This window comes from Nyctibius grandis, chromosome 11 (assembly GCF_013368605.1).
Source record: "Nyctibius grandis isolate bNycGra1 chromosome 11, bNycGra1.pri, whole genome shotgun sequence".
Lineage (NCBI taxonomy): Eukaryota > Metazoa > Chordata > Aves > Nyctibiiformes > Nyctibiidae > Nyctibius > Nyctibius grandis.
This window is the reverse complement of record NC_090668.1, coordinates 5,432,229-5,458,727: the sequence shown is the minus strand read 5'-3', so window position 1 is coordinate 5,458,727 and position 26,499 is coordinate 5,432,229. Positions and strand designations below refer to the sequence as shown.

At 45.3% G+C, this 26,499-nt stretch overlaps 1 protein-coding gene across 1 annotated transcript in view; it reads right to left on the bottom strand.

Annotated features, from left to right (window-relative positions):
* ARIH1 (ariadne RBR E3 ubiquitin protein ligase 1) overlaps positions 1 to 26,499 on the bottom strand; it is a 59,669-nt gene that overhangs the window by 672 nt on the left and 32,498 nt on the right. Inside the window, exons 3-13 of the mRNA XM_068410309.1 lie at positions 25,876 to 26,020; positions 19,528 to 19,620; positions 19,087 to 19,142; positions 15,228 to 15,294; positions 13,955 to 14,061; positions 13,206 to 13,248; positions 12,404 to 12,475; positions 4,964 to 5,094; positions 4,808 to 4,865; positions 3,287 to 3,547; positions 2,472 to 2,584 (exon numbers count right to left, since the gene is read on the bottom strand). Of these exons, the coding sequence (XP_068266410.1) occupies positions 2,472 to 2,584; positions 3,287 to 3,547; positions 4,808 to 4,865; positions 4,964 to 5,094; positions 12,404 to 12,475; positions 13,206 to 13,248; positions 13,955 to 14,061; positions 15,228 to 15,294; positions 19,087 to 19,142; positions 19,528 to 19,620; positions 25,876 to 26,020 (1,146 nt within the window). The remainder of the gene's footprint in view (positions 1 to 2,471; positions 2,585 to 3,286; positions 3,548 to 4,807; positions 4,866 to 4,963; positions 5,095 to 12,403; positions 12,476 to 13,205; positions 13,249 to 13,954; positions 14,062 to 15,227; positions 15,295 to 19,086; positions 19,143 to 19,527; positions 19,621 to 25,875; positions 26,021 to 26,499) is intronic.

Here is a 26,499-nt window from a genome sequence, read left to right as displayed (position 1 = left end):
AGAGTTTACAGGTCTGGCTGGAGTGCGAGTTTTACCCCGCATCGCACCTCTGGGGTCTCACACTACACCCTGCAGGGTCTTCCCACTTACACTCATTTAAAGTGACAAATAAAACTGATCCCAGAGTTAGGCACAGTCCTACCAGGATCAATGATACTGAGGAAAAGGGGTATCATAGGAACGGATCAAAAAGATGCCACGTTCATTTCGGGTGCGTTAGCCAACTAAAAAGATAAAAGCAGAGAAACGTTTAAAGTATTCGGGTTCCGACAGCAAATTATAAACAAGCAGCAGGCATTTCTGGGTTACACCCCTTCCAGCGGCGATGCCAAAGTCTACAGCATCTTGAGGCACACGGAGGGGACAGAGAAGTCTGAGTTGGACATTAGGAAGCATTTCTTCTCAGCAAGGGTCATTAGCCATTGGAAGGGGCTGCCCAGGGAGGTGGTGGAGTCACCATCTCTGGAGGGGTTTAAGAAAAGACTGGACATGGCACTTAGTGCCATGGTCTAGTTGACATGGTGGTGTCAGGGCAATGGTTGGACTCAATGATCCCAGAGGGCTCTTCCAACCTGGTTGATTCTGTGAGTACCAGCTCCCACAGCCCCAGGCACAGCTGTGTAGCCCATTCAGCAGCGCCCAGCCCCAAGTGGCGCACTGTAACGTAATAAACTGGAATCCAGGAGCCAACTGCCCAGTTACCGGTTCCTGCTGGGAATTGTGTGGTTCAGTTTCTGGACACAGCATCCAAGGGGCTCTCGCATCCCTCTGCTCGCTGACGGAGGAATCTCCCAGCAGGAGACCCTAGCAGAAAGCTATCCTCGATCACGACGCGTGCTAACGCCCAGGCAGAAATTCCTCACCTTGACCAACAGCCCTGCCGTTCAGTGGCTCATCAGACAGATTTCTGTGAATAAAACTGTTCTGGCTCTTCTCATCACTATCAGCTGTTGCAAGAGAAATCATCGCACACAAAGCCCCATTGATTTTCTGAAGCATGTGATAGCGAACACGCACCGTTTCTGCTCTCCCAACTTCAGTTACGTTGCTGCTGGTGGGGGGGGTTTAATCCTGCTTTCTAGAAATGTCTTTGCAAGCTAAGAGATGGAAACAGCTGAAACCAAATGAGCTAGGAGGTCAGGTCCTGCAATTTCCCAGAGCCCTTTAAACCCACCTCGATAACATCCTCGGTCCCAGCCTTGTGTACAGCATAGCCAGTACACACAGAGCACCGTGCAGGACATGATTTAGACAGGACTGAACTAGCTAATTAGGGACCTGCACAGGCTTGACAGATGCATACTTGCTTCCCAGAACCATGAAGGCAGGTTTGGGATACTGTGTTTTCAGGCGATTCAGGCTGTATTTGGTTTTAAATTTCTTCTGGATAGCTGTCAGCAGCCCTAGAAGAACATCCAGTTTCAGAAGACTTCACTGAACAAGCAGCTCGAGCCGAGATACCAACTTAACAGTGGTCTTAAAGGGTAAATTATAAAATGGCTCAAAAAGAGACAGGCTGATAGTCTTGTCCAGCTCCAGCCGTGCTGCCAGGCTACAGGAGAGCGGGCCACGGGCCCACCAGAGCTTAACGGCTGCTTCCCCTCCCCAGCGTCCCTCAGTCACTACAGCTCACCCTACTTTGGCTTTCTTTTCCTCCCCCCCCCAAGCTAGGCATAACAAATGTAGCGGCTTTGGCAAAACACCTCAAAAATGCAAGCCATAATCCTCTGACTCATCCGCATTTCCAGCTTTGTATTTTTCCACTGTGCAGAAGCGATTCCTCTGGGGCTGTAAAAAAAACACCTTGGCATTTGTGTCACCTGGATCCCAGCTCTCCTGCTCTCCTTCCCAGCTGGGCAGGTTGCTCTCATTCTTCTTTCAGAGGGCTTTTCTACACGCACTTTTTGCACAAATGGACCCAACAGATGTATACAAGAGCTGCTTGCTCTGATGGCAGCTCAGCCGAGGCCAAAGCTGTCAGCTGGGAACAATAAAGTCACTCCTTGTTCTTCTCTGGCCCTCACTACACGGGTCCTATCTTGGTCCTGGCCATTCCCATGTGCTCATTCTGTGCAGGAACAGCAGTGTATGAAAAGCCATTGCTGTTGGTCACAAGATTTCTCCATTATGGGACTGAATTTTCTAGCTGCTGCTCAGCAGAGCAGACACAAGGCAGAGTTGGGAACCTCTCCCTGCAGGCTGTCACCTCCCGAGGGCTGGTCCCAGCAGGGGCACATAAGGTGCTGCCAGCATCTGCGTGACAGCTTCACCGCTGGTGATGTCAGGGGCTGGAGCAGGACACCACTGTTGCTGTTCTCAGATGCCCAGGGACTGGCTGATGATCACAGTGTGTGGCAGAAGGCCAAGAGCAAACAGCTTCCCAGGGATGGGACTCGCCACTACTTGTCACAGGGGATGGCGATACAGGTACTCAGGCAGCTCTGAGAGAGAGGATTATTCAAAAAACAAACCTGTACTTGTCCTGTACTTTCTGCTTTATGTCCTGCAGCGAATCTTGGGATATATCTCGTTCAAGGTACCCAGAAAGCACCTCTGTAGCATTCTCTAAGTCTGCTTGGTTATTCTGCAAAGACACAAAAAAAAGAAAAAAAGGAAAAGAGTATTTCAGGGGAGGGAAAGGAAAGGAAGATTTTTTTTTTCTTCAATCCCACTGAAATCAGTACTGCAATAAAAAGCAGGATTAGATACACACTGTGTAACACTAGTAACCTGCTAAAAATTGAAAAAGCTGGAATTTCTTCATTTGATCAGAAGACAATCATGTATCTACCAGCACATCATGTCTCCCTCGATCTGCAATATCCTGGCAAGCCTAAAAAAACCCTTTCCTTACCAGACAATTAATCTCCCATTCTGCCCCTTGTCTATTTATGTTTTTAGCAGCATTGGCAAAGCCCCCGCTGACTCCTGGTACATGCACAGCACCATCAGAGCACAGCTTGCACTACTGCTCAGTAGCTCTGTGTGCCCTTTGCTGAGCCTGCAGTGCAATCCTGCTTAGGTTCTGCACAAAGATCAGCAAAGGTCTGTTTTAAATCATAAAGAGCCAATACAGTTTCACCTGGGAAGCAGACTGGACCTCCAAGTTTAGACCTTCCAGTGCAATTTTTCTGGTAGCGCCCTTGGAAAAAAGTCAACGCCAGGGAAAGGCAAAATGCCAGATTTAAGCTTTGAACTGGCATTAAGACAGAACCTCGGTCCCTTCCTTGTTTCAGAGGGCAGTAGCTTCGTAATCTGAACTCCTGACAACCACGTTTTCTCCTACCTCAAAGATAATGGACTGATTATTCTTTTTGAGGTAGAAGGCAAAGACGTAGGTGTACATGAGTGTGGCACGACACTGGCAGAGGACGTCGACTGCTTTCTTCAGGAACTGCACCTCGATCCATGACATGTTGTGCTGCTGCATCTCCTCCATTTTCTGCTTCACCTGAGCGTAGAGCTTGTGCTCAAAGCGCAGGCTCTGCATGTGGTTCATGTAGCGGTTGCAGTAGAACAGGTACCTCTGCAGGGCTGCTCTGGATCGCTGTGTTAATTCCCATTAGGGAAAAAAGAAAAGAAATAGTTAAAACAAAGTAACGGCTGCAAGAGAAGTAAACCCTTCACAAAGCTCTTCCTGACCCTGCGAAGGAGCTTCCGATCCAAAGGTGTTTCCTCTTCTCTCACGTTGGCCAGACTTAGACGGCGCCGCTTTGTGTGGCACTGTTAACCCTGCCGCTGCGTGGAGATGAGAGGCCAGACCCGCTGCAGCTTGCTGTCACGCTGGGGACTTCCCAGCACAGCTGTGACATCCCCACTCCCAACCTTAAAAGCAATTAGAATCCCACTGCGAAAGCCTGATCAGTTTTGAATCTCAGCCTCTCAGTTCAAGTTCCAGGACTTCAGTGCTTCCAGCGTCACGACAAACAGCAAGAAGCAGGTTTTTTTTTTTGCTAATAAGAAATTCTAATTAAACAATTATTGTGCTTGTGTTAAGAGGGCAACATTAGGTTGCCCAGGCCACGCTGATTATAGAGCAGGGAAAAGACACCATGTGCTCTGCAGTACAAGAGAACCGAGATGACTCAATACACAGCCATTAATCTTAATTTCTTCTCACTGACAGCTCAGCTGGAAAAAAAAGTGGCAACACGGGCATGGTTCAATTTGTATGTGGTGGATGTACAAAGGTAGCACATACCAGGCAAAGTCACCCCTGTCTGCAGGAGGAAGGGCTGCAGGAAATACTTTGGTTCTTGGCTATAAGGGTACTTTGACAGAATCTCTCCCCGTTAAAAAGGTTTTTGGCTCTATCCATAATCACAAAGCAGTTAAGGCAGAAGAAACTGTGGGTGAAGCTGCAGCTATGTCAAGCCTCGGAGTATAGCTATATAGTGATGTTACACAGTCTATTCTATTTACATTCAAAAGGTCTGCCGTGTTTAAACACCTCAGGATTCGCATTAAGAACTTTGCAGTGAAGAGCATTTTACAGAGGATGTGAGGATTGTTGACTCAGAGCCACGGCATTATGATGACTTCATGTGAAGAGCTGCTATAAAACAGGCAAGGCAGCACGACAGATAACAACTGAGTTAACATGTTCTTTAAATTGGGTTAAAGTGACTTTGAATGGTTTTTTTCTGGCACAAGGCAAGAGTCCAAAGCTGGCAGGGAACTTAACTGCCTTCTGGATTTGTGCCCAAATCCAGGAAATTCTTCAGAGCTGATTTATAGCTTTACAGAGAGCCCGAAAGCACGCCACAGGGCTGGTGATCTCCCTTAACACCAAAGGTTATGGACTCACCTCCTGTGCATCCCTTGCTGCCTTCGCATCATCCTCGTTGTAGCGATTACAGTTGTACCTGTAACAGGGACACCGATTCCACAGATTTCGGTCCAAATCGCTGCCGTTTGTGTCACAGCTTCCTCGCCTTCCAGCAAGGCACGCTTTTGAACTCACCAGGCAGATCCGTGGGGCTCCCAGGGGCCCAGACACACCCAGCAGAACTCCGCTTTGCAGTTCTGGTTCCGACAGACCATGTGGTTGCAGCCCCCGTCCTTCTCGATGGTGACATGGCATTTGGGGCATTCCTGTTCACAGGACACAGAGCACCGTTAGCAGGAAAAGCACAGAACCCACCAGGGTCTTGTGAAGTGAGAAGGGTTCCCGTGGCGGTAAGAGATCACACATCAAGTGAAACGCATGATTTACTTCTTCCTTTTGATCACAGAGATCCTCTTCTGCGTCAGGCCTTAAAATATTTCCGAAATCAGAGTGGCTAGATAGCAAAAAACCTAAGGAATGGCGCATTTTATCTATGCTGCAATCACAGTGGTCCACGGGATGGGTAATTTCATGACATTCTCCAAAATTACGGTCGTAGTGATTGTCTGTAACAGCCCAGGGGAAGGCACCTCGCTTTCCTCACCATCAAGTGAGGAAAAAGCTTAACAGTGAGCTGGTACCATGCTGTTATCAATCCGACACACTTTTTTGGATGGCATTTTACAACTGCAGGTATCTGAAAACACGCAGCAAGACTCTTATCGTGCTTCAAAGCAGCTTCTGCCAGCTAAAAAAAGACACTTCTGCAGAGCATGTCCACGCTTCCCACCAGGCCCCTTTTCTTCCGCCTTCATGTGACACCTCACTGAAGACTTTTCTACAACAGCCCACATGGGGTTTGCCTTTCAGGTGTGAGGCCTTTGACGAATACGAGGGTATCAGAGCAGCACTGCACAGGGAAATCTTTGGGGAATAAGGTTTGGTGTTGTTTTTTTTTAATAACACCAATATCATTCTCATACATCAGCAGCATATGGCCACTTCCTAAAATGATAGTCAGCTCCTGTAGAACATAAAAGATTATTTCCGTAGCATCCCATAAAGCTGAGGTTGCAAGAATACACTAAGCTGCCTCTCCGAGCAAAGGAAGCCAGTCCAACTCTTCCCGTCCCTGTGGCACTTCTTGTGTGCCAGGACACAAAGCAGCTGCACAGGAGCTGGGCCAAGGAGCACATCAGGTTCAAATCAAGCAGCAAGTACAGAGGAAACACCCCAAAAATAAAAGCAGAAACGTTTTAGCCTGGATCAGCTCCTCAGTGCAGCTCATCACACAGCCACACCAGCACTGCTGAGGTTTGTGCAAAAGCCAGTTTTATCTACAAGGCAATAACAAACATCCAAACAAGAAAGCCACGCTCCTGTAGAACCAGCTGCAGCTTTGGGGTCGCTATGAAACCCCCTGCCCAGTTAGGAGCACATCTTTATTGTTTGCTAACCAGAGCACCATTTCCTACTCCAGCATTCACACAGAATCACAGAATCAACCAGGTTGGAAGAGCCCTCTGGGATCATAGAGTCCAACCATTGCCCTGACACCACCATGGCAACTAGACCAGGGCACTAAGTGCCATGTCCAGTCTTTGCTTAAACACCTCCAGAGATGGTGACTCCACCACCTCCCTGGGCAGCCCCTTCCAATGGCTAATGACCCTTGCTGAGAAGAAATGCTTCCTAATGTCCAACCTGAACCTCCCCTGGCAAAGCTTGAGGCTGTGTCCTCTTGTCCTATCGCGGGTTGCCTGGGAGAAGTGACCAACTCCCACTCCACTACAACCTCCCTTCAGGTAGTTGTAGACTGCACTAAGGTCACCTCTGAGCCTCCTCTTCTCCAGACTGAACAATCCCAGCTCCCTCAGCCTTTCCTCATAGGTCAGACCCTCCAGGCCCTTTATTATTCAGATAAACTCTCAACAAGAGAAGAAACCAACATGTTCAATCAGTCTGTAATTGCTATTTCTTGTACATCCACTCCAAGTGTCCCAACTATCACTACATTTTCATACGAGTTTGCTTATTTGTATTTTAAGAGACAGGAGAATTTGCACACCGAGGAATGCTCCGGAGGTGGGCAAGACCAGTGGGGTCTCCAGATGCCAGGCGTGGCTCTTGCCACTGCAGGGAGGGAGCTTTGCAGGAAGGCAGAGCAGGTTAGAAAGGAAAAAAAAGACAATGAAGGGAAGACATGAGGGACTGCAACTTCTTGGCCAACGTCATTGAAGTGCCTTCAGCTAGGTTTGTTTCCCCATGATTGCAAACTTGCAGAGCTGAGCGCTAATGAAAAATAAGGCTCATTCCAGCAGCTCGCCCTAACGTTGAGGTTACCCTTGCTGCAAGCTGGGGGACTGAACAAGATGACATTCTCTTCCAACTGAAATAATTTCATTGTTTTGGTCTCCCCAGCAATGGCAGAGCGCTCCACTTGAGCACTGCCATCATTTCTTCCTCTTCAAAGCCCTGCTTTGCTCCTACTGCCTCAACTTGAAGGGGAAGGGTTAAGGACTGGGCAGAAACGGGTGACACCGCACACAACCAGCAAGGTTTTCCTGAGCAAGGGTGTAGCTGTCCCTTTGAAAGGAGCCCCTACACTATTACGGGACTCCTTTGGAAAGCGCTGCCCTCCTGTTCTAGCCAAGGGCAGCGCTCCCATCCCCTCAACAGCTCACAACCCTGGGGGGTTTGGTTCAGAGCTTTTTTTTTTGGCTGGTTGTTTTCTGATAGGTTCGAGCAGCCAGCAAGCACATAAGGGGATCTTTCCAGCCCTGCTTTCCTCCCCATCACCTGTGTTAGTCCTACAAACAGAGTAGCTGTACTACAAACAGAAGCAGAGTAGCTTGCAGGTCCTCTCAGGGGGGACAACATCCAGATGTCCTCTTGGGACGTCCATAGGATGGATACTCAGCCAGGTAAGCTTGTTCCCAATTAGTCAATGCAGTTCTGTGAATTTTGGAGTCTCCGTGTCTCGATACCACCTGGTGCTTAGGGCTTCTAGCCCTGGGATGCAAACTAGAACAAAGAGACCCTAATTACAGCCCTTTTATTACTGGGAATGCCATCCTTATCAAGCCTTTATACGCCTGTCAAGCAAAACACAAGGAAGACAGATTACACAGTAAGTGATACAGATGCATGGAGTTGTGTAAAAATGGCATATTATCAAAAATAAGGAAAAGCCATGAGAAGAACATGCTAAAGAAATGCTCAACACCAGCAGAAACAAAAAAAAAGCAGCAGCAACTACTCAAGCCACCGACGCAATGAGTGGGAGAGATTTATAGATTAAGGAGGACAGGGAAGGAAGATCTTATTGAGAATTACGGCTACACAACAACGTAATAGCCAGCAAATCAAGTTACTAACCCGGGAGATTATTCTGCACGTTATCTGTCGTGCCGTGATGCAGAAGTGACCCCGTTAACATTGTTCCACTCCCAACAATGCAGCGTTGTGCTTACACGCTGCACTTTGAAAACAAAAGCCCGGGTAAACCTGGCAAAGGAGAACAATCCCTATTTTGTCATAAAAGGCTGCGTGGACATAAAACCCCCTGAACCTCAGCTGCTGTTTTATGACCAGGAGGCTAAATAGAAACATATTTCATATTTCAGGGCAGGTGAAACAGATTAGTCCTCTCCGGAAATCCCAGAGGCAAGGGGTGTACATCAGCCTCCCAGTCACGTTCACAGGCACCTATAACCCATCCTAGAAAAACAAAAATCCTCAACCACCACGGGGATTTCTTAACGCATTTCAACCAAAATCCAAACCCGCTGAATTTAATTATGGTTAGCACAAAATAGTACACCGTGACGACACGTAGAGTCCTTGAGCAAAGCAGGGTATTTTTAAACACTTGCTCATCGGAGAGGAAAAGATGGCACTTTGACATCTGAGGAAAGATGCTGTTCGCAGTTCTGGCACGAAACTGCGCTGGTGAGAAATCAAAGAGCAAAGTTCGATGCTGGTGCCCGGGGAGGATCTAACGGGCTGCCAGAATTTCCACGCCTTAGAACAAATGTAGGACTTCCAGAAAGTACAGAGGGAGAGCGTGTTCAGACATTAAAAAGTGACCTGAAAAGGAACAGAGCTGGGTTCGTGCCATTTTATCTCGCTTAGAGGAGAAAAACGGCCGATAGCTTTTTTGGAGGAACAAAAATCTGCCTGGTTTATACATGAGATATTCAAGCCCTGTCTAGCCCAGAAGATAATGAGATGGTGACATGCCAGGAGCCAAAAGCTGTAAGGCAGGGGCATTTTTAGTATCAGATGAACAACTTTCATTAACACCAATTTAACTTCAACAAAAAAAAAAAACCCTGTGCCTTGGGTGAAGACCGGCACCGTTAACATCTTTGTTCTTCTTCCTTTAGTATTCCAAGATGCAGAAAGATTAACATCACTGAAACTCAGGTCTGAAACAGGTTTCCCCCCTCCCTCCCTCTAGGCTCGCTTTCAGGCTGTCTTGATACACCTTACGAGCCCAAAAGAAACGCATAAATCCAAGTTTTCTATATTTCTTACTCCTTTGCAGGTCCACTTAACACAAGCACCTGATCTCTGTGGTTTCTTTATTCCCAAAGCCTCACAAACCAAACAATACCTGAAACCGGCCTAGTTTGAATTCAAGGAGCTATTTCAGAACCAAGTTCGTATAACTGAAAAAGAAAGAAATGTGCAAAACCTTGGACTATTCAACCCTTCTCTGTAAGAAGACTGAGAATTAGAGGCTTTTTAAAGAACTTGTATTGGCTTATCTCAAGTTTAAATTAATTTAGTTCAGCTGAACTCAGATGTGAAAGTAGCTTATTGTAAGGAAAAGGCCATCAACTCCAGCACACACTCCGCTACAAGGGCTGGATCTTTTATAGTAGTAAGAATTTAGAAGTAGAAAGAATTTAGCACAGGTCTCCTAAGTGCAAATCAATGAATGCAATAAAAAAAAATTATACAGGAGACCACAAAACTCACTACCCAAATCTCCTCGTTTTTCATTCAGACCATTCTACATAATTCATCAAAAAATGCACCACATCAGTTTGTGACCACAAACCGATTCAGCTGGGTTTCACTCTTCTATTCTCTCACACAACAATTGCCTAATTTTCCTTTCCCATTCTGTCTCGCAGGGCAAGCTGGAACAAACGTATCTCACATTCTCCTACTGCAAAGGATTACCCAGATTTCAAGCCCACGTTGCAGGAGAACTGGTATTTTTCTCTTACACCTTCATCTTGGTACGAAAGGAAGTTTTCTGCCCAGAATGGAGACCACATGGGACAGGACTGCAGCTCAGCATCACGCTTGGAGGACTCGAGAAAGCACTTTTCAAAAGCTAGAAATAGCAATGGAGACCATAGTAGCAATTAAATTACTCGGAGAGTTTTTCCCCACTGCAAACGGGAATTTTTGCATCTGACAGTACCTGATCCCTTCGAGATTCTTCAAAATGAAGAAATTCAACACAGAATTTGGGCTCTGACTTGCAGTCACTGAAGCAAATAGCTGTGAAGGCACAAGACATCCCTCCCCAAACACGACCGCCCTGTTCTCCTGCTAGAAATAGTACAGAGACAGAGCGAGGACAGACGTACGCGCGCTCCAACTGTGCGATTCCCATTGCTGCGTATGGCTACAACCTCACGCTACGGCACGAAAGAATTTTACGTGGTTCCTCGCTGAACAGCAGCGGGACTGTGTGGCTGTCAGGCACTTGGGTTTTCTCCGTGCCTTTGGCCGAGGGCCAGCAGGCAATTCAGGCAAGAGGAGGTGGTGGCTGGCAGCCCCGCATCGATCTGGTTCTCCAAAGCTCTGATTGCAGCCAGGGCTGCTCGTGCTTCATCGTTATAGCAGCATGAAATTACCACCTTCTGCATCGCGCTGCCCGCAAGAAGCCAGAGATCACGACGAGGGGTGGGTTACACTTCCTGCCAACTTTCCCCTCAGTTGAATCTATCACCAGTTTGGAGAGAGAACTGTTCTATTGTCCTTCAGTTAATTCACCTGCTATGGATACCATATGACCCCAGGACAGCTGGCTTGCTCAAATATCGGGTGTAACTACCCTGATGTTATTTTTCTTCCTGTTGCTGCCCTACAGCCTGGGCTCCAAAGTATTTTCCTGCTGTAGGAGCATCTCCTATGGTATTAGAGGAAGCAGCTTAGACAGTGATGTTCAAGGACAACAGCTCTTCTGCTGCTGACACCGGGCTACAGGAACTAACAGATAAGCTGGGCTGATGCCAGTATGGCTTGGCCATCCTCATTTCCCCTCCTCGCTGTCCTCTGGATGGGTGTTTTCCACAAGAAAATCTTCTGACAGTCTGAACTATGCTTTAATTATCAGCCCAACCACTAGCATGGCTCCTACCAGACAAAGTCTAGGACTGCAACACAGGCAAAGCAGGGCTGTGGCCATTCTGACGTCCCCAATATTTGATACACCAGACTAAAAGCTGCTTTACATTTACACTGGGCCCCTTACAGCTGTTTGGCTACCTATCTTCAAGCTTAATACAGGCAACACCTGAAGACCAAGCAAACTTCAGGCAAATTTGGTTCAGTTCTTGAGCCACAAGCCATCTTTGAACACACCCACCTCAGAAAAAGCCAAGCTCGCTTTGTTGAGCAACGTTCAGCCTCCAAGCGGGGACCACACAAGTCTCAGCCCATGAAAACAGAACGAAGCAGCCGAGACTGCACAATTTCAGCCTGATTTTAACTGCGCGTTTCAGCGTGATGGGTGTTTCTGCTTTCACCATAATGCTACATTCCAGTTCAATGAAAAACACGCAGCCAGCCCCAGAAAGAAGCAGCCGCCGCTGCAAACAATACCATTAACCAGTTACACAACAGAGCTGCGAAAACAAAGCAGCCATTTCCTCACACCCTCCCCACCTTCTTCCACCCTCCCGGCTCGGCGCAGTCGTGAGACCCAGGTCTGCTCCTAACGCCCCGATGGCATCTGCTGCTTTTGTTTTCTTGCCACCACGCCAACCTTTTTGTTTTAATTCATCCCAAACGCAACAAATGCTGAAGTTACAGGCAAAGTTGGGCTAGCTGGAACGAAGACATTTACATAATAAAATCTGAACAGCTGTTCTGCCAGTCTCTATCTGGAATCCTGCCCAGCGGAAATGAACAGCTCCTCAAGAGGCCAGCCCAGGGGATTTAAAGGCAGATGTAAATTATCACAGCCAAATCAAACCACGGGGGGTGTTAACATGTTTCACACACTTGGAGTGAGGCACGGATTTGCTTAGGGAAGCCACTAGTGCCAGACAGGAGCCCAAAGACTTAACAACTTGAGCTGACTTTGGGTCTCCAATTAACTCTTTCTTACAAGAGCAAACTCCACTTAACCTGCAGAACCTCACCTGATTCGAGGCAGTAACACCTATTTGCTCTTCAAACAAGAGTACTTCAGTGTACTGCGGATTTTAAGGCTTGCTCTTAACTAGTGACATGCAACAGAAAGAATAATCCTAGCACAGAGGAATTAGGCTGTCAGTCTGCTGTTCATCTGATCAGTCTATATATAATACGAGGAAAAATCCTCACCTTTGTGTTTGCTGCAATCCAATTAGAAGTTTCACTGTCATCATCACACTTCTTAATCCACTTCTTTAACCACTGTTAGAAAAATGAAGGAAGGAGAGTGTTATATTGAAACAGAGGAACTGTAAATGCTCCCATTATAGGAAGGACATTATAACAGTGATCTGCCAAAACTGCAGTCAGACCCTCTGGGATGCTTAACTTTACATCAAGCCAAGTTTTTCCTTAGGCTTGCAATGCCTGCTCATGCTCAGACTGTCCACCTCACACCTATTTTTTTTTTAAACCTTACCAAGAACATGGCTTCATCATATGTACACAAGTAACAGAGCAAAAGACTGCCTGCACTTGTCAGATAATAAACCGACCACATCTAGTCTGGAAAGACCAGCTAAGCCATGCTAAACCTTTGGAGAGGTTTTCCTCCCCTCTCCCCACGAGGGTTTTTTTGAATTCCGTCACTGTACACGATGCCTAGTACACGAATGCTTGTTGTCAAGCGGACCATTCACTCCTGAAGCACCTTCATTCCTCTTCAGAAGGTCACAGCTGTAACAGCCTCCTTCTCCACATTTCCCCATCTGGCTGAGCCACTGTTCCTTCATAAAGTCCAACTTTGAGGCATCCTAAAGGCATCCAGTATGATTCTGCTGATTCTTCTCACGCTATACGCTCTAAACAGGTGAATGACTATGCTTCTTGATGTGAACAGTCATGAAGCTTGTGCGTCATTTCTATGTCTTGCACACAAATTGACTTTAAAGTTTAAAGTCAGGCATTTAGGAAAGAACTTTGCTGTGCTCACCTTGCATTTCACAGGATCATGCCAGTTTTCACCGCAGTTAAAGCTGTAAGTGAAAGAAAGGGGAAAATAAGCAAATAGGGCAGATGATTATACTTCTGTTTAACTAGGTTAACACCATGGAAGTTTTCTTCTGGGTTACAGAATCACAGAATCAGCCAGGTTGGAAGAGCCCTCCGGGATCATCGAGTCCAACCATTGCCCTGACACCACCATGGCAACTAGACCAGGGCACTAAGTGCCATGTCCAGTCTTTTCTTAAACACCTCCAGAGATGGTGACTCCACCCTGGGCAGCCCATTCCAATGTCTAATATTCCAATGTCCGGGTTGTTCTGCTGAAAGACCAAATCCAGTCCTAAGAAAATATTATACATGTCAAAAAAAAAAAAAAACCTCAGATCCCTGAAGGGCCATTTCAGAGCTGTATATATCTCAATACACTTTGATTCTCTGCAGTCCCTGCAGTCAAGAACCTCACCTAACCTGAAACCATTCAGCTGAAGGCCACCTCTCAGTGAAAGCTACATCTGTGTCCATGTCAAAGGAGGTCCAAGACAAAGCAACAACTACATAGCGATGGGCTTTGCAACCAGCTGTACCTAATCCTGGCTTACTATTTGAAGGCCACCTCATGCTTCTCCCACCATCTAAACCACACCCCAATATAAAGACTTACAGAACACATACTAACACGCTTCCAAGGCGCTAAGTAAAAAGCAACATCAACATCTTTTACTTGATTGTTCTTACCAAAACTGGCGTCCACATTTGCAGCGAACAGGTTTAGCATCAGGATATTGGACTTTAACAACATGGTGGCAGTCTGGGGCAGGACACCATTTTAACAGTCGATTACACTATGAAATAAAGCAAAAAAACTCACCATAATACAAAAAGGATGCTGCACAAGGACCCTACCTGCCCTTCACTCCTTTTTCATCCTTTCAACCTCCACTCACAGCCCTTCCTGTCTTACCAGTCCTCTGTAATGAGAGTGCTGTCTCCTCAATCTAAGCATTTACTTTCTTTCTACTAAACGCAAGTGGGAGCATGACAGTCAACTCTTCACTGGCAAATGGCCTCTTAGGAAAGAGGAGGAGCATAAACACTACTGCTGACTTCATAGCTCACCTAGAGAAAATATTTGAAGAAAATGAAGCTTTCCACTGAATAAAGCATCTGTCAAGTTGTTTGCAAGTACCCATCCCTTTTCCACTGCTGCACCAGCCTTTCTGAAACACTGCTCACACCTTGCACACTAGCATTTTACAAGCTCCACTTTCTAACACCCCTTGAACACCATCTCATCACCTGTTCCTGCTGTAGTGCAGCCAGATACGGGTCTGCATTGCTAGACTTTTGTCAGTCTGTCAGTCTGCAACACATGCTTACCTCCAGTGTTGCGTTAAAAAAAACAAACCCACAAACAAACACCACTGCCTCCATCACTTCAAACAAGGAGTGAAAGCTTGATCCCAGTAACAACTTACCTACTGGGCTCTACGGTGAATCTGAACGCACACAACTGGGAAATTGGGACAGCAGAAAATCTTCCAAAGCACCTTTCTCTAAGTTTATTTTGATTTCGAGGTTGCAAAGCTGTTAGTATTTTGCTAAAAGCCATTTTGCAGCTTTATTTCAAATGGCAAATGTTTAAGGCATGTTTTTGTTTATGTTTCTTGGTTTTCGATCTGAAGTATCTCAGGTAACATTCAAGAACTATAAACATTAAGTGCTCCTCAGAACCTATGAGCAGCTCTTGCATTCCCTTTGCCTACAGCTCTTTGCTGTATCTCTCGGTCTTTTGTCCTGCAGAATTTTTAGTATTTTCCTACAACTATACCTGTAACTAAACGGGCTATAAAATGACCCCTGCAAAGCCTCTAACTTGTAGTCACACTTGATTAGAGACTATGCAAAACAGCTTGCTCTACAGTTACAAACAAGCCTCACTTCTCTGTTTGGTACGTATGCAAGACAAAAACAACCTAGAAGCCATTAAAAATATCAAATAAAAACTCACCTCTACAAAACTATTGGTTATTAAATGCTGGTACTTTAATTTAACCTTGGAATCTGTGATCAGACGCCTGTGGAAAGGGAAGAAACAGAAAAATTATTGTAGTAGAAAACTCATTTTTTCCATACACAGCCAGTAAGTTCAGACAAATTATTTTGAATAGCCCAAGAAACAGAGCAAACAATTTCATTAGTTCATTCACACTAAACGTGCACTTTGTGGCAAACCCCTTCAAAAAGCTTCAGAACAACCGTTGTGCAGTTAATAACTTCGGTAGATCTAATGTTATCTGGGTTTCAATGGAATGCTACAGCTTCAGTTTAAAAGTTAATGTGGTTTTAATCTATTTACCATAAAAACAAAGTTGATTTAAATTCAGCATCATAGAGGGTGTCCACAACATCGACTTTATGTTAAGTCAGTCGGCTCAAAAGTGAGCAAGCAGAAGAAAACTAGATAGGAATCCTTTAAAAGCATGGTGACCACTTTTCTCCTGGAGACCCCGACTGTCCAGCCCAGATACTTTCAACATAATTTAATTATGTATTGATGAGCACTTGTATATACATCTTTCAGTTATGCATATATATAAATATAAAGCTGGACTAATACACTCTTTGCTTTAAAATCAAACTGTCAACTACAGCTTTACACAGGCCACATCCCATATAAATATTGAAATTAATAGATTATCCATTTCAGGGTGCAGCCAAAAATCAAGTGTACTCCTGCATGTTATCACGCCAACGTTCATTAAAGAACAGCACCCGTGACGACGCGATGCTGCATAAATCCCAGCCCTTAGGAGTCTGGGGAGCTCCTCACCCAACGACGTGCTGGTTGTTACATAAACATAGCACGTGGCAGCCAAATTCCCAGCGCTAAAATAAAACAAATCAGCTGATAAAGCATCTCATCAGGCCCATGTCCGTGGCAAGCCTGCCATTTTGGAGTGAAACTTATTGAAGAATGAAAAAACAAATTTGAATTTATTATATGAGTTATAAATCTCACTTCCTTACTCCATACCCAAGATTCTAGGCATAATAAATGTCACTTGAAAAATTTATTGTATTATACGTACATATCAGGAACTGGAATTTAAATGAAGAGCAATGCCATAGTTAATCAGAGAGCACAGAGTACACAACCTGCTGGTTTTTGCTTACCAAACTGTCTATGATCACTCCACATTGGCAACCTCACCTGCTCTAGGTTCAACAGCACTTCCACAGCACCACTCAAGTCAGCACCTTCAAGAACTTTGCTCTGAATATTATTGTCTTTTGACAAACAATAAATGAAACTAGATAAATTAAGAGATGAAAACCATTTACAGTGCCCATGAACCATCCTTTGGGGTGCATTCCTCTATGAGCCAAGCTATAAAAGAAGCAACTGCACCAAAGAAGCCAGGTTGGAAAAGCAAACTGCTTGCAAAAACACCTTAACCCTTGATCTCTTCTGGCAGCTCAGTTCAGAACTACAGAACCCCAAAAGCTGATCCAAAGATGGCAGCAAGCCTTTATCAGACCAGAAGTTTTATTGTTCCATTTTGATACTGCAAACTCCTGAAAGACACCAACCAGTAGAATTAACCGAATGCAAATCACATGAGATGTCAAACACCCTGCCAAGGGAATGACTTCAAGACCTTACTACATCTGATGCAGAAGTGGTATTTGCAATTATGCAAAGGAAGATTAATAATGAGGCCGTGCTCCACACGACTTCCATATGGGAACCCAAAATCCATCCATTCCCACCGAGTGGGCTGATTCTCAGAAGTTACTACCAGACTGCTGCCACCCACGAGCAGCGGCCGTTAGACACGCCAGTAATAAAGGCAGCCTGCCTTGCTTATTAATGAACTCAACAACTTTGCATGTAGGTTAAAGCAATTACCAGCAGCATTAGCAAAGGTGAACAACGGATAGAAACAGATTACCTTCAGCCAGTCTGAAGGTCTTGAAAGAGCTGAAAGGGACTCCTCTCTTCAACCTTCCTACTTAAGCTCGACAGTAACGAGGAAAATGGACAATAAGCTAGCTAAATACTCACAAATCCAGGCGAGTCATCTGAATTGCTAAGTTTGGACTCGTACAGAAGAATTCAACTTGAAGATATGCTGCCTTGCTGAGGGCAAGTACTGAGAAGAATAACTTGCCCTGTCTACTTTGATTTTCTGATGGATAAAGAAACTGATGTCTCTATACATTGCACATTAATCTTAGGTTCCTATAGCTTTGAAACCTAGAGCTGGAGACTTTGTAAAAAGGAAAAGACCTAAAAAGAGAATAATTGAGGACATGGGAGGGGGTACAGATTCCAGTTGGAATTACTCCCATTTTTATTCATGCCATGTCATAAGATTGCTGCAGTGTTGTGAAAAAAATGCCCCTCCCTCCCCCAGACACTCCAGGTGTCTCCCATAAGATCAGGGAAAGGTGGGTTTTTACCTCCACAAAACATTTATAGTTTTATTTGGACAAAGAGAACTTGTTTGCTTTACCACCTAGACGCCATTTTACTATCGCAGGCCCCAAACCTCTCTGCCATTTCTAGGCAAGGGAGAATCCCACAGCACACGGTGGGAGCTGAAGGCTGCACAGATTCACCCCAGTGTCATGGTTTTCTGTGCTATAAAGCCATGAAGTGAAACCTAAGGATAGTCAGACCTACTACTAATATCAAGCAATAGCAACAGAACCCTAGCAACAAAAGCCAGCACTGCTCTCCTCTTCTTCCATCCTTCCCTTGCTACTGCTACCATACCACGGCCTCCAATAATTCCAGCTCGTCTACTTCACATGCACTAATTGAACAGCTTACTCGAACTGTTGCAATCAAGAAAAACACTCAAGAAATTTCCTGCTGAGAGCGTATGACACCACAAGTTGAGTTCAGACTCCAGTAAACACAAATCTCAATCAAGTCACTCAAGATATGACGCCAACTTCAAGTTCAGTTTCCACCCACTGAACTCTACGAGCCATCCCTCAACAGGGCAGGAAAACATTTCAGCTACTTCCACTTCTACCCAGCCTACACTTCGTGACTAACGTAGAGCCACTAACGCAGGGGGATATGGGAATTCACTAGTCTGAAAGCAACTGATAGAAAAACCAGCAAATTAATAGCAATGAGTGATTCAGACTTCAGGGAGGAAGGAAGAAGGTAACAGAAAACAAGCTTCTATTTAGACGCTTTTTAGCATGAAGAATTAAAAAGAATTTAATCACTGTTCAGAATTACGAAGGATGTTACTCATGCAGTAACATCACCCGATACAAAAGAGAAGGAAGCTCATGGAATCCACTGCTCCACCGTGTATGAGCAGTCATCCTACAGCTGGACAACTTAATAAGCAAAGTGACACACGCTGACATACCAGCTTAATCAAATCTGCTGTTTGAAGGACAACTGCTTTCTATCAGAGAGCATAAAACACACCCTACACCAGACTGTACACAGGACTTCTTTCCTCTGACTCATAGATTAACTGCAGCTATAGGACTTGGTGAACCAGTGGGTTGACCTCGGTAAGAAGTCCTAAATTCCTACGCAAATCAAAGGAAATAAAATGCACGAAGCAGTTAAACAGGGTTTGGAAAGACTGCCTGGTGTTTATCCTGCTGTCATGCTGACCAAATTGGTCAAGGAGTCTTCCAAGTACTGTGGCATGGGTTTTTCAGAGCTAAACAGGAAGTTGAGAGACGTATCAGTATCGAAACAGTTCAAGACCAACCTCTGTGCTGCCTTAAAGCCTCTATGCAGTTTATTATAAGCTAGTAAATTTGAACAGCACATGAGTAACGAAATAGAAAGAGAGGGAAGCCAAGAGGTAGCAACTCATACTTACATAACTGTATTGTCATCGACTAAGATATCACAGCCATGAGCAGGGCATGAAATGGTCTGAAAAAAACCCAAAGAGGTCATAAAAGGAACAGCGTTTATCCTATTTTTGCATCACAAAGAATTCCAAGGCAACAGACTTCACTACAATCCATAGCAAAAATAGTACATTGGCTCTATCATCATGTTGCAGATGTGCCACTGTGCACAGCACGATTCCTCCCGCCCAGAGCAAAGATGCATGCACCAACTCCACGTAGTTCCCTTCAGCTTCACCCGTGGCAAAGACTGCAGCCCCCAAAGCTTGGGGGTTTGGTTTTTTGTTTTTATTTTGAGGTTGGTTTTTAACTTTAGTGGGGAAGAATTCTCCCCTTTCTTTCCCCTTCCTCTCCCATACACAGGATTTCCAGAAATAAGTCACGAGGTGAGTGAGCTGACATTTTACCTGTCCCATGCCTTCCTCCATTATTTTGGTAGTTAAATATTCACTCCAGCACTGCATACAGAACTTGTGTCCACACTCTAGGCCGGTAAAGTACTGCAATGACAAAGAACACAAGACATCATTTGATCACATGGATTCACTCGATGATTTCACCCTTCTCGGTGCTGTGCACTTTATCACATCTCATCCCCCACACCAACCTTGAGACACTACTATTTATTTTGCATCATCACCACTACAGCACATCGCTAACACGGCTTTAGTCATGCTTTCAGAGCCAGACTTTAATCCCCAGCCCTAGCAGCAAGGAAAGGTGTGGCTGTCATTTCCATCCTGCCCGCTTAAATTGATCCTCATCTTAGGAGTGTACACAGAGCACAGCATGGCTCTCCCCTGTTTTACTCTTGCAAATGAGGAAAATTTTTTCTTCTCAGCAAGGGTCATTAGCCATTGGAAGGGGCTGCCCAGAGAGGTGGTGGAGTCACCATCTCTGGAGGGGTTTAAGAAAAGACTGGACATGGCACTTAGTGCCATGGTCTAGTTGACATGGTGGTGTCAGGGCAATTGTTGGACTCGATGACCCCAGAGGGCTCTTCCAACCTGATTGATTCTGTGATTCTGTGAAAATAAATGCACCACCACCAGACAGGTCACAGTTATAAGATGATACGGCGTCTTCTTTCGACCTGTTTTCTCCACTTGGCTTGCTACCACACGTGGGTGCTGCCCAGAAGTCCCACAATACGCACACCAGCTATGCACAGGCACTAATTTAGCTCCCTCTTGTACAGGAAACAGTAAGCGATCAGCCTGCATTACTGGGTGAGCACTCAACAACAGAAATAAAAAGAATTGTGTGCACTTACACTTTTAATGCGTACGCATAAAGCTTGCCAACTTGCTTGGTAAACTTCCCCCTGAAACCCAGCTGCTCTTCAGATGAAGACACTAAAGATCCTAATTGGCAGGTGTAAATTACTAAATAAAATTCAATAATGATTAGCTGTCGCAGAGAGCAACAACATCATCTACACAGATTATGTCATGATACCATCTGGGATTGAATGGTTACACAAGTGGTGGAGAAGCAAACAAAGACCAAAATAAAGTTACTTTTCTCAGGTCATCTTAAAGTTATTTTATACCCAGAGCCAGGGGCAAGGAGAAACTGTATTTAAAACAGTTCACTCGTACCACTGTGCAGGTTACTATTTGATGGTTTATCTCTTCAAACCATCTTATTTTCAGCCAACAAGATAAGAGCTCCACCCTGAGACCATCAACTTGTGTGAAACACCATAAATGAAGGAAACCTGGTATCCTCTGTGGAACAGCCCAAAAGAGCAGCAGGATGCTGTTAATTAAGAAAAGGAGAGAGTCCATTTTAAGAAAACAATGTTCTACCAAAAACGCTTTCTTGACCGTTAGAGACTCAACATTCCCACCACCACATCGCCCATTTTGTCCATCCGACACCGGCGTATTCGCTCGGTTACACTCGGTGTTGGAGCGAGTCCAGAGGAGGGCGACCAAGCTGGTGAAGGGTCTGGAGAGTCTGAACTACGAGGAACAGCTGAGGGAGCAGGGGGTGTTTAGCCTGGAGAAGAGGAGGCTCAGAGGTGACCTTAGTGCAGTCTACAACTACCTGAAGGGAGGTTGTAGTGAAGTGGGAGTCGGCCTCTTCTCCCAGCCAACTAGTGACAGGACAAGAGGACACAGCCTCAAGTTTCACCAGGGGAGGTTCAGGTTGGACATTAGGAAGAATTTCTTTTCAGCAAGGGTCATTAGCCATTGGAAGGGGCTGCCCAGGGAGGTGGTGGAGTCACCATCTCTGGAGGGGTTTAAGAAAAGACTGGACATGGCACTTAGTTGGACTCGATGATCCCAGAGGTCTCTTCCAACCTGATTGATTCTGTGATTCTGTGTCTTCCGATGCTACAGCACCCGGACTGCGCAGGGAAGGTGCTGGTGAACATGTTCTTCCCACAGCCTTGCCATGTCGTGATTCACGCTCGTCTGGCACTCCTGCCATTAAGAGGGCACAGGTTCGAACGTGAGGCTTGGAAACACGCTGTGATGCCGCAGCCACCGGGCTCGACGCTGCCTGCCGTTCCCACAGCCCTGCCAGACAGCACTTACCACCAGCAGCAGCAGCAAGGTGGTTAAATCTGACCTGACCAGTCAGTGAGCTGAGTGTCTGACTCTGTTCCAAGTTAAAACAGAGATACCCACACAAATCTTGGCTTTATTTAGAACAAAAATCAGTGGTGCATCCTGTGAGCATCACAGCTCAAGGAGAGAGAAGGCAGACAGCTCTGGGGCCAAGGTATGCCAACTCCAAGATTGACAAAAATATCACTTCCAGTTTTTGAACCATTACTGAGCCAGCTGACAAGGTATCTGATGCTCCACAGATGGTGCTGGGGCCAAATGACATCCCCTGGAGATGAAGGGTGATGGTAGAAAAGCCCCAACATCTGTAATTTTCAGGAGAGCCAACAGCACACAGCGTGAAGACGGCACTGACTTCTCCTAGAATTATGGCTTCTCTGCATGGGGTGGGAAATAAGCATGGACAAGGGGATCAAACCTTAACGAACCTAAATACTCCTGCAGCAAGTACACAGCGAGGCACTACAGAACACAGGTAAGCACATATCTTCATTTAAGACTCGTTTCAGTTACTTCAGGCAGTGAAAAGATTTGCTAAATGCCCACATAAAAGGCACCCACCACACTTCCTCCCAGGCTGCAAAGAATTCGGAGGCTCTTTCAACTCATTTCTTTACTTTGAGGGAGTTCCCAATTATTTTTGGCTAAGCTGACAGCAGATGTCAAGGGAGCAAGCAAAGAGGCCAACATAAAACCACCAGCGTAAAGAGTAACTGGCTTCTGAAACAGCACGTTATCACAGGGGACAGCTCTCCTTTCACCCTATCTATACTCATCACCTACTTTTCTTGTGACAGCAGAAGCTAGCAGCGGCACGCTGCCATTCAATACCTGTCCCTGCTCTTCTGGTAGCATCAAAGAAGGGATCAGCTGCTCCAAGATGTGTTTACCGTGACAGCTTCACTCAGGCTTTCTTTACTTTCAGTAGTTATGATAGCACCAATAGCCTAAATAATCCATGTGTCCTTAGAACAAAGAGGCTGGACAACAGCAGGAGGTTTCTCCAACACCCTCCCCCCAGTAGCCTTCCTCTCCAGTGGGACCTGAAGGGTGAGATGCAAGGGAGGAGGCGGGCAAAGCCACAATCCTCTCAAGTCCTGTCTTCACCAGTAAGAATCACAGAATCACAGAATGTTAGGGATTGGAAGGGACCTCGAAAGATCATCTAGTCCAATCCCCTGCCGGAGCAGGATTACCTAGACCATATCACACAGGAACGCGTCCAGGCGGGTCTTGAATGTCTCCCGAGAAGGAGACAATTTCAGAGTTTCACCTGAAATAACTACTAGGACTTCACACAGCTTCATGGGGACCCAGAGGGACTAAAATATCTCCCTTAAGTTTTCAAGCCATCAGGGTGCCAGCCTGCCTTGAGAGCATCAAACGCCTTGTTTTGCAGGTGCTTCCCAAAACCTCAAATGACATTTTTTGGAGATGACTAAAGACTTTGTAATTCTCTTCTACGTGCTTTAAAAGGCACGCACTGACCCCACGAGAGACTGAATAATCACGACTCTTACATTCCTGTAATGAGTGTACATTGCAAAAGTTCTGAACAGGTGCTGCCCCAAATTCCCAGCTTTCTATAGGCTGAAAGGGACTCTCAGAAAAAAAATATCGCTTTTTCTGGGGGTGGGGGGAAGAACCTGACCACTGCAAGAGGATTTAAAAGCTGAGATTTTAGGCCAGGTATTTAACATAACTTATCCTAGGAATTTATAATTCACATTGACCAAAACAGCTTCAAAACAGATTTCAAACCAGATGGCTTATGGTCATCTTAGACACAGAGACACTAAAGAAGAAATCATCAGCATTAGTTTTTCTATATGCTCTGTTGTCTCTTGACTTAAATCAACACTAAGAATTTAGAGACACCTCTGCTCACTTGCAACATCTCACTGTTCCAGCTAAGAAACTGCTCTTCTAATACCTGGGCCACTACTATTTTTTATGTGCTATTTGAACTACAAACCCAAGAAGTATAAGTGTGTTTTTTGCAGGTCTTTCCAGTAGCCAGGCAGCACGTGTACCCCTCGCCAGAGGAAAGGCCTGTCGGTTGTGAGTGCTGGGCATATTGTTGACATCCAGCACAGCAACTACATTAAGAAGGGGAGAACAATATATTAAGAACATGAAATCTAAATTTCAAGTTTCCAAGAGGATGTTTTCTGGAGATCACACACAGAATCCCAGAATCAACCAGGTTGGAAGAGACCTCTGGGATCATCGAGTCCAACCATTGCCCTGACACCACCATGGCAACTAGACCAGGGCACTAAGTGCCATGTCCAGGCTTTTCTTAAACCCCTCCAGAGATGGTGACCCCACCACCTCCCTGGGCAGCCCCTTCCAGTGTCTAATGACCCTTGCTGAGAAGAAATGCTTCCTAATGTCCAACCTGAACCTCCCCTGGAGAAGCTTGAGGCTGTGTCCTCTTGTCCTATCGCTAGCTGCCCGGGAGAAGGAGATGGACATTAAGATGCTAAAGATGTCTCCTCCCTCCTCAATCCTTCTCCTGTTTTCATTTAAAATGTTGCATAGCCTAAAATCAAAATTATTTCCTTACTACCTAACATGGAAAGTCTACAGTGATCAGACAATAGGATTTTAGTGTAAGGTAGAGAGCCAAACTTAACTTCTTGAGCTTGTCTTTCTTTTTCAAAGCACTTCCTCACACAAAGCAAGCAACCCTTCTCCTTTGCAACTATTCTCTAAAAAGGAAGTCAGTGCACACAAGGCTTAAAAGGAGATGCACCAAGTCTTGTGGTTACTGGCTCAAGAGCAATAGTGATCTTAACACTAAGAATCTCAGCTGCCTGAAACCGGGCTGTGCTCCGCTCTGCCTGCTCCGGAGCAAGGAAAAGGCTCGCAGTCAGCCTACAGCAGCACGGGTGCTTTATCCAACGCTACTCATAAAACCCAAAGCTCGTAACGGTTTCCATCCTTGCTGAAAAGCAACCTCATAAAACACACCCGGAGCAAGAGTGGGAGCCTTACGTAAGGGCTGCTTTGCTCTTTTAAAGGTCAGGCAGACGTTATGGTGTTTTGGAGGGTCAGGACAGCTCCACCAGGAACGGTAGGTTCCCATAAAGGAAGAATTCCTCGTGTGTGTCAGCACCCTGCCTGTTGGCAAAGCCACAGATGGACTCTCGTGGTTGAGCTTTTCCACTAATCTCATTTTCTTCCAGGATCTCCCAACATTATATGTCCTGGCTCCTAGAAAGTCACAGAATGTTGCTCACTTGTACAAAACGCAGCAGAAGCCTGGAGCTCTGATTAGTGTATCGGAAAGTTTAGGATTTGTGAATAGCTACAAAAAAAATGCAGCACCATCACCAATCTGACCACAAACCAGAGGACTAATCTGGACCCTCAGCAAGCCCTTCTACCCTAATCTTTTCTGATTAAGGTATTGCACAAACATGATATAAGATCCAAAGATATCCACATGGGTTGTGCTCTCCGAACAGCACAACTTTTACTTCTACTCCTACTCAAGTTTTATTCTAGGCTTTCCAGCTTGACTATTTTGCAGCACTATTTACTACTTTTATAAGCTCTTTCCTCTCTTGTCATGCTATTTAAGTAAATCCCTTCTCCCGTCATGCTTTCCAGATACTTCTTTCCACATATTTTTTCTTTCAGGTATCACTTATTTGCATGTCTCAATTGGTACCTGACTTTTGTAAAAATCACTTCATCTACTGCTTGCTTTTTTTCCTGAAGACCTTTACTACAGACCCCAGCACCCTCAAAGGTTTCTGCAGAAGGGGTAATAATTTCATTTGAAATACAATCTCATTTTGGGTAAACTAATACTGTTTGAGGTTTTTTTAAAGAAAAAAAGTTTGTCAAACCACACAGTAAGAATTAAAGACGCCATATAAAGCACTACATAAATCTGTGGTCCCCCGCTGCATTACTTGGATCAGCTGCAGCACACAAGCCACAAGGTTTATTGCATTAAGAAACAACTTCGAACATTGTTTTTTAATGCATATACTACAGATTAGAAGATACAACGAAAAAAGTGAGATCTCAGTTTCATTTCAAAGGCTTTTTTAAAATACTGTTGGATAAGTCCTTACAGACTTCTGCCCCAAATGTTAAGTTTCAGATAGCGAAGTTGGGGGAGTTATTGGTCAGCTACCACCTTGGCTGCCAGGTACTCACCGAGTTGGGGTAGTTCAGATAGCAGATCTGACAAGGCATATCCTGGGCTGATGACCTTGTGCTCATCTGGCGCGTTCGAGACTTTTTACTGGGATTAATTACGTGACACTCTGCAAAGAGCTTCTCCAAGTTGCCATCAAAGTACCTGCATAAGACACACAAAAGAAGGAAAATTTGACTGCCTTCCCTGCAAGTCATTTTTCAAAGTCTATTTGGGAGTTAAATGTACAAAGTTGGTTTTTATACTTCAAAAAGCTCACAGCCCCAGTACTTTTAAACTCTTCACTAACAAAACACAACACGGCCCTGACCATAGAGGTGAATATTGGACAACTACATTTCAGAGATTTGGGCTTGAATTGCACGCTCCTGAAAATCCAGGTACCTTCAATTCTTCAGCTGCATTTCAAGTAATGGATGATTCTCCACAGTGATTTCTTTGCATTAAAGCTCCAGGACAGGAAACTGAAGCAAGAACATCTTACTTCACAGTCCAGGCACCTGGACACCTTCCCAAAGCACACATTTGATGCCCCCAGGTTCAATTCTCTTTTCAGCTTAAGCTTTCCATTTTTCCCCTAATATTCTAATCACTAAAACATTAAAGAGGAGGCAAGAAGCAGC